The 12,663-nt window shown below is 54.0% G+C and overlaps 1 protein-coding gene across 2 annotated transcripts in view; it reads right to left on the reverse strand.

Moving 5' to 3' along the window:
• TBC1D10A (TBC1 domain family member 10A) overlaps positions 1 to 8,156 on the reverse strand; it is a 36,156-nt gene extending 28,000 nt beyond the window's left edge. The window contains exon 1 of one of the 2 annotated variants that reach the window (XM_030583120.1): positions 7,955 to 8,156. In XM_030583120.1, coding sequence (XP_030438980.1) covers positions 7,955 to 8,148 — 194 coding nt within the window. In that variant the 5' untranslated portion in view covers positions 8,149 to 8,156. The remainder of the gene's footprint in view (positions 1 to 7,954) is intronic. The other variant, XM_030583122.1, reaches the window with a different exon arrangement.
• Between the last annotated feature and the right edge of the window lie 4,507 nt (positions 8,157 to 12,663).

Raw genomic sequence — 12,663 nt, forward strand, 5'->3', positions numbered from 1 at the left:
CCGGACTCCATGGGGATGGGCATATGAGAAAGGGCAGGTCAGTGTGACCTGGCAGGTGGTTGGTTGGATGGTTTAAGAATCAGCCTTTGCCCTGACTCTGTGCCAGCCTCCATTCCATACTGAAGAGCTCTTCCACTCCTAGCCTGGAGGCTTGAACGCTGCCCCACATAAGGGCTCCCCTCGCCTCCAAGAGGGATTACACTACTCAGAGCCACGCTTCCCTTTACAGGCCAGGGCACTCCCCTCTCACCGGCACGCACTGGAATGGCAGAGGAGCCTGTCCATGAAATGCTGCCATGAACCAGCCCAGGGTCCCGTTTCGCTGCTCCCACAGCATGTTGCAGAGGCAGCAGCTCCTTCCCTGAGGAGTGAGCCCCTCACCACCACCCCCAAACGACACTGACTGAAGGAGCAGCACTGAGGATAGGCAGGAAGCATCTCCAGCGGTCCTAAAGGCTGCAGGTGGGGATCTGAAGGGGAGGAAGCAATGAATCCCACGTATCCCCCAGCCCAAAATAACGACCCCATGAGTTGTTCCCAACTCATTCGATTACTGTATCCTAGCCCAGAAACTAACACACAAACAGCTCTGGACTGACATCAGTCCTTTCTCACCCACAATCCCAGCAAGTCAGGAACACAGGGCCAAGGCTGCACCAAATGGAGGGCCAAGGACCAGGAGAACAGAGCATTAGCTGAAGCAGATTAACAGAAAACAGTTACTGGAATTCAGCCATGTGCCACAAGCAGAGAAAGTGCCCTGTATGGAAACAGGAAGTGCATGCGAGAATGCCATCAGCCATGGGCAGAGTCACAACAGCCCTACTGACTGTTCTCAGCAGCAGTGTTGCTGATCAGGTCACCTGGAGGGGGAATTGTAAAGCCCAGAGCCAGCAGAGCATCAGGCATGCCAGTTACCCTCACCAGGACGCATGGGAAGGGAACTCGAAATCCTGGACGTAGTACCTCTCAGAGGAGGTGATGCCTCACACTGCCTGATCCAGCACAAGGCACTTCTAATTCCCTTGGCTCCAGCTGGCAGAGCTATTGGAGCCGCCCATGCACCTTCCCGGTATGTCAGTCACCTGCAGAAGCACTCCTTGACGGCTAGCTGATTCTGATGGGGATTCATACAACTCAGCAGCCTCGATCACTGTCTCAGACCGAAAGTTCTTGGATGCAGCTGGTACAGCGCTGAGCACACTGATGGCCAGAGGTCAGGCTCAAGGATGATTTTAAACAATGAGTTAACATCGGAGAGGGATAGCTCAGTGGTTTGCGCATTGGCCTGCTAAATCCAGGGTTGCGAGTTCAATCCTTGAGAGGGCTATTTAGAGAACTGGGGTAAAAATCTGTCTGGGAATTGGTCCTGCTGTGAACAGGGGGTTCTTAGTCCAACAACCTCCCGAGGTCCCTTCCAACCCTGATATTCTACGAACACCCTCCTCCAGGCACACTGAATTCACAGCAGCATTGCGCCAGGATTCCCTTAACAAGAGAGAAAGGATCTAATGGGCTGCTGTTTAAAAAAAAAAAAAGCCCATGAGACCTTCCCCCCCCATTACCAGCTTGAGGAGGATGTGTGGGTATTAGGCATGCCCTTACTGCTCAAGAGGACACACACACCTCCGTTTTACAGATGCGAAAATCACTGCTCTGCCTGTTTCCCCAAGCCACAGTGAATCTGCGGCAGAACATGGACAGGAACTGAGGGTCCCAACTCCCAGCTGTACCCACTAGACTGCACTGCTTGGCATTTTAGAGAACTTTACACTCATGTTCAGAGTACTAAGGATACACTCGCACCAAGTGGTTAAACAACTTTACCAGACACCCTAGCGGCTGACTCTGTGCCAGGCTAGAGCGGCCCTCTCGCTGACCCACTAGCCACCCCATCAGCAGCAACGGCACAGCGGCTCAAAACAAATGGGCTGCTAGCGGCTTATCTCATGCCCACAAATTACAGAGATGCCGATCACAGGTAGCTATGATCACAGGTAGCTACGTAGCCAGCTAGAGGAACATGCTGTAATTTCCACTCCCGCCCCAAATGAGGTCACAACTAACAGATCCTGCCCGGCTCACTTTCTCTGGGTGTTGCCACAGAAATAACTCTGGAAACAATCACGCTGCAAAACCGGATTCCAATTAAAGTGGGGCAGGCAGAGCACATTCCTTAGCATTCTACAGCAGTCAGGGCCATTCCATCTCTACGAGAGGTGTAGCCCGCAGCCTGCAACACTCCACCATTAGCAGAGGTCACATTGCACGCTGGGATATGGAGTGCATCTCTGCTAAACAGGAGAGAATCCAACCTGTTCTATACAAACTAAATGCAGCCTTTGGGCTGCCAGCAAGCTGTCAGCTGGGCAAAGTTTGAGCGGCTTCTGAAGAAAGCTAAGTCAGAGTTCAGTAGCCAGACTTCCTAGTGGTAGATCAGCTGCATGAGTTCGGGGGGGGGGGGTTCAGGCAGGGAGTCAGCTTGCGGAATCTTTCTTGGGATTGAATCTTTGCGGAATCTTTCTTGGGATTGACTGTCTGCTTCCCCATTACCGCAGCCCCTCTGGATTGCTTGTAAGAGCCAGAGGTTATTTTAACAGCTACAGATGTTCCGTTCCCATCACAGGAAGTCAGAACCCACGGAAACCAGATGACAGGACACTTTCCCCGATTACACTATGGCCAAAAATATACAGCCATCTAGTGCTCAGAATTCAAAACAGGCCTCAAGGTAGCCAGAGGTTGCCATCATGGATAGAAGGGGAACACACAGGCCTTGAAATTATTTACAAATTTAACAGAAGCCTCCTCTATTCCCAGCTTATTCCAGCAGGGCCAATACTTTACTGTTAAGACCCTCCCTGAGTTCACGCCATCCTCTCACGTAGGGCCAACCTCCTCCGTGAGCACCTTCTCCTTCACAGCCTTTGCTGATCTCCCAACTTCTCCTATTCCATCTTTTCAAGGCTCGACCCTTCTTTGCACTGCAACGTGGGTGCGCTTGGGAGCACTGTCTGCACAACAATACCAGCCACAACAGAGCTATCGCTGGAGCTTCACTAAGTCTCACATTTCTCTTAAAGCATTTGCAAGGAAGGATGGACGATCTAATGGTTAAAGCACAGGTATGGGGTCACATGCCTGGGGTCTACGCCTGCTTCTGTGATCTTGGGCATGTTAAACCATCTGTTTGCAGAATTGTCAGACAGCAATACAACTTCACAGGGGCAATGTGTGGCTTAGTCCATCTATGTTTAGAAAAAGGCTTGGAATTCCTCAGACTGAAGGAACTGGGCAAAGCATTATTACGTGTAAAGACAAGAACAGCATTGCTAGATCTAAAAATTCAGTTGACGTGTGGTTACCACGGCCTTAAAGCTCACTCCATCAAACCACGGGGGCCACTGTGTTACATTGTTATGCCAGCTAGCAACAGCAGCCAGCCTTAGGGAAAGGCAGAGCCTCCTGGATGCTTTAAATGTTGACCGTAAACATTAAACATCAGTCCATCGGATGGCACTGGCGGTGAGCGAGCTAACAGGTGGCTGAGCTATGGATTCCTAGAAGTACTCTCCCAGCTAAGCCAACTACATCCACACACACCTACACAATGCCAGATGTAAGATCTTTAAGTCTTTGTTAAAGGAGGTTAGTGACATGACCCCTCTGCATCAGTGAAAGCATTCAGGGACCTGGATTCTAATTCCAGACTCCTACTGACTCACTTGTGTGACTTCAGGCAAGACACTTAATGTCTATGCCCTAGTTCTCCAGACCTCTCATGCAGCACTGCCAGCCTTAAGCACTCAAAAGTCAGGAGATTTTAAAAATAGCACATATGTGGGGGTTTTGTGTCTTCTGCTTTTGAAGTTTCTCTGCAACCTAGAGTCTTATTTAAAAAAACAAAAGCTGAGATTCTCAGGTGATCACATGACCCCAGAAGCAGGGGATTTAAGAAAAGCACAAAGTGTCACAAAAGCTGGCAAAACACCGCCCGAGTGATGCATGTGATTCTACCAGCCCTGCAGGAGTGTCAAGGTGCAAGTTGTGTTTGCAAAGTAGGTGAAAGGTGCTAGAAAAGGGCAAAGTATTATTAGTTATTTATTTCTGATATGTCAGAAATGAGAGATTGTCCCTCCTGGAAAACAGCAGAGTATCACACAGGCTCCTTCAGCAAGATGGAGCGATCCACTCAGTCCTTTTAAGGCCAAGTAAAGCAGCTAGTTATCCAGATGCAAGTAGTAAGGAACAGCCCATAGACAAGGAAACACTAACATCAATGGAGTTAGAAGTATGAGGGAGACACATCCTCAGGAAAACACTGCCAAGATGGGGTGGGGGTGGGGGTAGGAACTGACCCTCACAGTGCAACTATCCACTCAGGACCGCCAGCTCCAAAACAGAGGAAGTGGCTGGCATCCATTCTGAGCAGGATCCTTTGTCTGAAGGAGCTGCCCCAAAAGGCCAAGTATGAGCCAACTCCAGACCCCCTAAAGGTAGTGCCCCTAACATACAACTTCTAAGGACACAGCATGGGGGTCACAGCAGGCTGGTTTCACAGCACCTGGGTTAGACATGCTATCTCCCAAGGCAGGTCCTGGGAGGCTCCCATAGACTGGGAATTGCACTGAATTTCCCCTGAATGAGGGGCTGCATTGATACAAGGTGCAGCTAAAGGAAACTGCTTGCCTTAGAGCAGGGGTGGGCAAACTTTCTGGCCCGAGGGCCACACTGGGGTTGCAAAACTGTATGGCAGTCCGGGGAGAGAAGGCTCCTCAAACAGTCTGACTCCCCCCCCCCACCCCCCCCCAGCCTGGATGTGGCCCGTGGGCTGTACTCTGCCCACCTCTGCCTTACTGCATGATTGTCAGGCTTGATTCAAGCTCTCTGTCAGAGGGCTAAGAGGGGCTGCATAGCAGAACCGCAGGGGCCATGCTCTGACCATTCAAACGCTCCAGTACAGAGCTCAGATACCCGCAATCAATCAGCTTCTTCCAATCCCTGCACCCAGATTGGAGATAGAAAGCACCTATTACACCACTGCAAGGGCAGTGCCGGATTCATCCCTACAGCAGGTTTCCCCATAAGTTAGTGCTTTGTCCAGTCTAGTTTTAAAGCATCCCAACAGCTGGGGCTTCCGTCACTTCCATTGGGCAATCAGCCAAGCTCATTCAGCCCCCTGAACTTTTATTTGGTGCTGCCCTAACTCCTTTCAGTTCATCGGTCTCTTTTCTGGAAACAATGTGCTTAGAAGCAAATTATAGTTCAAAAGCAGCTGGGCCCAAAACTGCGCAGAAGGGCTGTTCCCTTTCTGCTCGGGGACAGCCTCTAGAACAGCCCTGCAGACGCACACTGCAGAGTTAATAGGATCCATGCTTCCTCCAATGCACTCTACACTGATGTTTTACTTCCCCATTTTATAAACCAGGGCTGCCAAAGACAGCATGCTGCCTGTGGACCTGCAATCATGTTACAGATGTTACCGTCTGCCCCACACTCCTTTTGTTTCCCACTCTCCCTCTTTACCAGGATAGGAATCAAGACAGGAAAGTTAGCAGGTTGGTTAGTTAGTCGGTCGGTCAGTTGGTCGGTCCTGGGATTGTGCTCTGATCTGAGACAAGCTCCCAAGAGCCCCCTGCTCAAATAAAGCCAGGACAATCTTTGAGACACAAGACAGCCAAGATCCTTTCCACTACCCAGAGCACAGGAGCACCCAACTCCGCTGGCAAGAAAGCTGACAGGTGGGGTTCACGCTCCTCCACCCCTCCCCAAATACCAGAAGTTGTTGTTTATTTCCCTGGCTCTCACTTATCTCCTGTTACGTGCTCCAGACTTCTTCTTTGCAGGCATTTGTATGCACTTTCACCACCCAGAGAAAGCCTTGGTGACAAGCCCCTTCTCCTGGAGCCTGTCTCAGCCTCGCACCAGGCCCTTCCAACATCAGACCTTGCCAGACATAAGCCACCCTCCCACTCTTCAGTTACATGCCCCCCCCCTTCCTGGTCACTTATCCCCCTTGCACCCTTGAGGGTTACACGGCCTCCAGTCAGACATGAGCTCCGCACCCCCAGACGGGTAAGCCCCTTCCTAAGTTACACCCCCACAATAACATCAGCCTCTGCCAACTGGGGACAACATCCCCTCCCTTGCCTATCATGATCAGGAACAGAGGGAATCCCAGTTTCCCAAACCCAGGTCAGACCTAGACCCCCGCCACCCCTTACACACACACGAGGGGACTTCTCCCTACTGACCAAAGGGAACAGGTCTCAGGAGGAGCCCTGGCCACAGGGCCATGCAGGCAGTAGAGAGAGCAGAGAGTGACTCCCTGTGCGGGAGTATCCTGAGGTTATGGGCAGGCTTTGGGTGTCCAAGAACAGAGGAGGTCCCTCATGTGCAAGCGGCAAGGCCCACCTAGAACCACCCCAGGACAATGCTGAGGGCAACATGGGGGCCCTGTTGAGGTCCAGGAAAGTGCTCCCCGCAGTAGTCTCCCTCGGGGCAGAGGCTGAGCAGGGTGTAGGGGTCCACCAGGTGAGGCAGAAAGGGTTTTCTCCCAGGACCAGCACTGTGCTCCTCAGCATTTGGTAGGGTGGAGACGGGGGGAGGGCGGGGCGTTCAGGGGGATGGCGCCGGAACGGGGGGGGGGGGGGGGAGAAGAGAGAGAAGAGCTCTTCTGCCACCACAAAGTACTACTCCTCACCTGCACGAGGCTTCCAGTTTGGGAGGCCAACGCTGTCCCTCCCCCAAACAACACTCATGTTAAAAAGTGGGGGCATGGCCCCCTGGCTCCAGCAATGATGCCCCCCACTTCTACAAAGGTTTCAGCACCCTTTCCCCCCTAGTAGGAAGTCCCAGCACTCGCGGCCCCTTTGCACGCTGGAGAGGAGGATCCCCATGATGATGGGAGGAGGAGTGATCCCGGGACTCCTGCCCCTTGAGCACCCCCCAGGGAAGGGGCTCCCGGCCCTGGGGGGACCCACCCTGGGGGGTCCCTCCCCAGGTGTGTATATGTTCCAGCCTGGGGGGGGGTGCTGGCAGAATGAGAGGGTGTCCTGGCCCTGGAGGGGGGAGAGGGGGTCCCGGCCAGATGGGGTGAGAGGGGGGACCCGCCCTGGGGGGTCCCTCCCCAGGTGTGTATATGTTCCAGCCTGGGGGGGGGGTGCTGGCAGAATGAGGGGGTGTCCTGGCCCTGGAGGGGGGAGAGGGGGTCCAGGCTGGATGGGGTGAGAGGGGGGACCTGCCCTGGGGGGTCCCTCCCCAGGTGTGTATATGTTCCAGCCTGGGGGGGGGTGCTGGCAGAATGAGGGGGTGTCCTGGCCCTGGAGGGGGGAGAGGGGGTCCAGGCCGGATGGGGTGAGAGGGGGGACCTGCCCTGGGGGGTCCCTCCCCAGGTGTGTATATGTCCCAGCCTAGGGGGGTGCTGGCAGAATGAGAGGGTGTCCTGGCCCTGGAGGGGGGAGAGGGGGTCCCGGCCGGATGCAGGGCGCCTGGCCCCACTTGTGTATGTGTCCTGGCCTGGAAGAATCCTGGAAGTATGAGGGGAGGTTCCGGCCGGATAGGGGGAAGAGGGGGTCTCCTGGCCGGATGGGGGGGCTCCCGGCCCCGGAGGAGAGGGGGGACCCGGCCGGATGGGGCGAGAGGGGGGGTCCCGGCCCGGGGGGGGGGGGAGCGACAGGGGGAACCCGGCCGGATGGGGTGACGGGACACCGCCCCGGGTGTGTATGTGTCCCGGCCCGGGGGGGGGGTCCTGGCAGGATGAGGTGGTGTCCCGACCCGGGGGGGGGGAGCGCGAGAGGGGGAACCCGGCCGGATGGGGAGGGGGGACACCGCCCCGGGTGTGTGTGTGTCCCGGCCCGGTAGGGGGGCGAGAGGGGGTCCCGGCCGGATGGGGAGAGGGGACACCGCCCCGGGTGTGTATGTGTCCCGGCCCGGGGGGGGTCCCGGCACTCACGGCCCCTCGGCGCTCTGGCTGCCCACGATGAAGCCGAACTTGTCCACGCGCCGCTCCCCGCCGCCGCCGTTGATCTCGGAGTCGGAGCCCAGCGAGCTCAGCTCGTCCCCGGCGCCCGCCTCCCCTGGGGCCCCGGCCAGGCTCTCGCGGCTCCCGGGCGCGCCCAGCCCATTCGCCCCGCGGCTCTTCGCCATCCCCCTGCCCGGCCCCGGCCCGGCCCTCCGCGGCCGGAGAGACGCCGCTCCACGCCGGCCGCCGCCGCAGCACCCCAGCCCCCGGCCAATGGGCGTGGCCCGGAGGAGTCGGCGCCCCACCCCGATGTGCCCATTGGGTGGTGGCGACTAAGGGGGCGGGTTCGCCGGACCCGCTCTGCACACGCCTCCTCAGCCACTACCAGCCAGTAGGAGAGCAGGGTCGCCTCTGCGGGACTCTGATTGGTCACTCTCAGAGGGACTCGCACCAATCATTCACTAATTTGGGTGTCAATCAACAAACCTTCCATCCCCTCTCCGTCACCAGCAGCCGGGGTAGGCCCGGCTGGCAGCGAGGGCTGGGGGCGAGAGGTGGCACGTGGGCGGGGGCGGCTGTGAATGGCTGGGGCGCAGGGGCCCCTGCAGAAAAGCTTCTCTCATCCCCCGCTGAAATGCAGCCGCCTCTGGGGTGGGACCTGGCAGCTGTTTAGCAGCCGGGGGAAGAGAGCAGCCGCTGAAACTGGAGGCCGCATGGGGAGAGGTAATTCCTTGGCTCTGATGGTTTGGGGTTGGACCCAGTGGCGTCACCCCTGACACTTCAGAAGTAGCATTTACAAACCAATACGTTCTGAAAAGGAAACCTCTGGAAATCAGCCACACCTGCTGTTAGTCGCTGAGCCCTGAATTCTAGGGTCTGACCGGCACTCTGCCATGAAAGGTGATGGGGAAAGGACGAGGAGTCAGGATAGCCGGATGCTGCCCCTCACCACTAACTGTGCTATGCGTTCCTACAGGTGAACTAGTTCTAATACCTGGCCGCCTGGCCTGGCTGTTGCGAGGCTAAATGAGTATTTGGGTTTGGAAGGTGCTGTGAAATACTCGGAGGGAAGGCCCTGCATCAGTAACGTGATGTTGTTATCTCTAGGCAGGCTGAGCTGAGGCTTTAGCAGCGCTCCAGTTGGAATATAAAACATCTGTCCGGGGAGGGGAACTTGAGATTTCACTGGCTGCAATTTTAGCCTTTGAGGGGGTGAGACACAATACCTCATCTTGTGGCAGCCCATTTACTCTGTTCAGAAATGCCATTCACAGCCTAGCCCCCCTAAACTGGCAAGATTTACTGCTGTCTGAACACTGGGGAGTGGAGGTAGTGCAAGGGAAATCAGGGGGTGGGGATTTCCCACTTCTCCCCAAGAAAAGCAGAAGTTCCAACAACTGCATAGTTAAAGTAGGGCAGGGAAGGAAAGGGATGGAATCAGGGATGTGTTAAGGGGAAACAATGCTCAGATCCACCAAAATCTTATGGCACTCTGGAGAGACTCTTCCTTTCACCTTATCCCTAGTGGACTCATGTTTTGCTCCTGAGTTCTCGGTCTTCCTCCCAGTCCCAAGTAAGGAAAGCTCAACTTCCCTCCCCCCCCGGAAGCCTCTGGAATCCTGCTCCTCCCCGACTGATTCCTTGCTGCCTGGAGGCCAAGCCTCTTGTGGGAATTGCCTGACAGATATCCATTCTGGGCTAGGATCAAAGTCCAGCAGGTCCTTTAAAGTTTTACAGTCAAGAATAAAGTCCTTGTTTGTGTTCAGAGTACCCTCCTCTAGAGCAGTTCTTCTAGGGCTGATTAAAAAGATACACACAAATGAGCACTGAGTGACTTGTACCATGTGCTGTCTTTGGATGCCAGCCCAAGTGCCTCCAGGGAAAAGGCTGCAAACTAATGGCTTAGATGAATTCAAGTCAGTCTATGAAGTTGAGTTTTTTGGTGCCAGCCCTGGAGTCCCCAGAGTCAGGCAGTAGAGCAAGTCTCTCCTCTACCCTGCCACACCCAGGTCTCTAGGGACTAACCCTGCATATGAGAAGTCCGTTCAATTTCCATGACATGTTGATCCTCTGAGACTACCACCCAATTGCTAATTAGCACCCACTGGGGGTGTCCATCTGTCTTCCCCCGTTTCCATTTGCATAGGCCCAGGCCTATTACACAGGTCCTCTCTTTCTCACAGCTCCCAAGTCAGGCATGGTGGGAGGACAGCGCTGGGTGCTTTCATTCCCCCACACCCAGGCCAGGGGAGGTAGATTGCCTGATATCGGAGCTCCCACATACACCCTTCTTGCTCTGGGGCTGGTGCAGGTGGAGCCCTGTAGGCACAGATCAGAGCTGCAGCCAGCCGCTAGTGCCCTCTCCTCCCCTCATAAATCAAGTACCTGGCAGAGGATGGGATGGCTGGGGCAGAAGTGCCCTTTTACTGTTCCCAGACTTTGAGTCAGGCCGTTCCCCTCCTCTCAGTGGGGCCAGTGACAGTGGCTGGCTGGGAGCCAGCCAGAGACTGTAGCTCTGTGGGGCTGCAGAGGCTCCCCAATGCCCCTAGTGTAGGCATTACGTGGCCAGCTCAGGGGGCACCGCTGGGGCTGGCTGTGAAACCCTGCCGTGAATGATTCCACAAGGTGCAAGACTAGAAAATCAGGGCCTGGGGCCAGATCTGGACAAGAAACTTGCAAATTCAAGGAACTTTCCATTTCCAAGACTAAGTGCAGGAATCAGAGTGAAAGTCTCTGGCTAGTGTGATACAGGAGGTCAGAAATGATCACAACGGACCCTTCTGGCCTTGGAATCTCTATAAGTAAAACACCACCATGGATCCCTTACCATCCCTCCCCACAACCTTGGGCAATGAGAGTCTGTAATCACTGGTTGTAATTAATACATACAACAGTCCTTTAATCAAAACTGCAACTTCAGTGAATAGGAGCTTGTGCATTTCTATAGCCCAAGGTTAGGTTAGTCTTTATGTGATTCTTTCCCCTAACCCACTGTGGTAGGTCAATTCAAAGCATCTGTGTGAAGCAATCTTTCTCACCATCCTAAACCTTTTAGGGTTGATATTAACAAGTGTGTTTCTGAAATCTGGCCCCAAATTTTACTTGAAAATAAGCTTTTACAAAACTGAAGCCAATTGGAAATGTTTCCATCTGTTTTCTCCCCTCCACATTCCAATGGAAATTGGCTTTTTTGTCTCTTAACCAGCAAAGATTCCCCCACAGAGTGTAGGCATGCCAAACATTGCGGCTTGTGTTAATGTACCAGAACCTGACAGCAGAATTGACTGTAAACCATAAGGAAACCAGTGTTGCCAACACATGTTTGTGGGAGGAGGGATAGCTCAGTGGTTTGAATATTGGCCTGCTAAACCCAGAGTCTCAAGATAGGGAGCAAGATTGGGGGTCTGGGTCCAGCTCCATATTCCCAATGGCAGGACAAAATGCCCAGCAGGTAGCAAGAGAGAAGCAGGGGCAGGCTGGAGCAGCTAAGCCCTTGCTGAGCCTTTCCACCTTTAAGACATGGAAATAGTTGTGTCCCATTTACCAAAGTACTTCCCTGTTCCTCAGGACTCAGTATCCGAACCCTGCACAGTCATGAATGGATTTGTCCTCACGCCAATGCTGAGAGGCAGGGCAGGGATCCCCGATTTACCAGTGGGGACCAGGGTTCTTCACTCCCATGGAAATCAATGGAAGTGAGGCACCTAAATAGCAAAGGGACTTGCTCAGCAGTTCAGCCATGAACTGAACCCAGGTTTCCTGAGTACAATTCCAGACCAATGAACCGTCCTTCCTCCCTCTACCCATTAGGTTTTGAAAAAGCCTCTCTCCCTTGCCCCCGTACATGGGGCCTAGCCTGAAACCAGCAGGAGAAAGAACCCTGCACAATAAGATCAACAGGGGTGGAACCAGACTGAAGATGGGGTGGAATCCAAATCTCTGGCGTCCGTCAGCTGTGATAAGGAGTCATGGGAAGGATATGTGAGAGCTCAGTAGAAACTAGGGAGGAGGCTGGGCTAGTTCAGTGGCTTGTAAGCCTTTTAGGCCCTGCTGTCTCCCATCCAACTGCATGTGATCTGATCTATAGTAACACTCTAGGTTACATTTTACAGCATATGAACATAGAATCATATTATTTAGTCTGCAGAAGAGAAGAGTGAGGGGGGATTTGATAGCTGCTTTCAACTACCTGAAAGGGAGTTCCAAAGAGGATGAATCTAGACTGTTCTCAGTGGTACCAGATGACAGAACAAGAAGTAACGGTCTCAAGTTGCAGTGGGGGAGGTTTAGGCTGGATATTAGGAAAAACTTTTTCACTAGGAGGGTGGTGAAGCACTGGAATGGGTTACCTAGGGAGGTGGTGGAATCTCCTTCCTTAGAGGTTTTTAAGGTCAGGCTTGACAAAGCCCTGGCTGGGATGATTTTGTTGGGGTTGGTCCTACTTTGAGCAGGGGGTTGGACTGGATAACCTCCCGAGGTCCCTTCCAACCCTGATATTCTACGCTTCTCTGACTGTAGTTTGGCTTCTTGGTAATTAGTGTGGTATTACAGAAGCTGTATTGTTACTTGGTTGGTGAATCTAATCATAGAATAAACGCCCCGTTTTGGGGACTGTCTTCCCTATTCTTTGCGGCCCTGAATGAGCTCTCTCAGTGTGGTCCTCCAGGCAGCACAGGCACACTGGCGACACCATCTCTGAG

This window comes from Gopherus evgoodei, chromosome 13 (genome assembly GCF_007399415.2).
Source record: "Gopherus evgoodei ecotype Sinaloan lineage chromosome 13, rGopEvg1_v1.p, whole genome shotgun sequence".
NCBI classification, from domain to species: domain Eukaryota; kingdom Metazoa; phylum Chordata; order Testudines; family Testudinidae; genus Gopherus; species Gopherus evgoodei.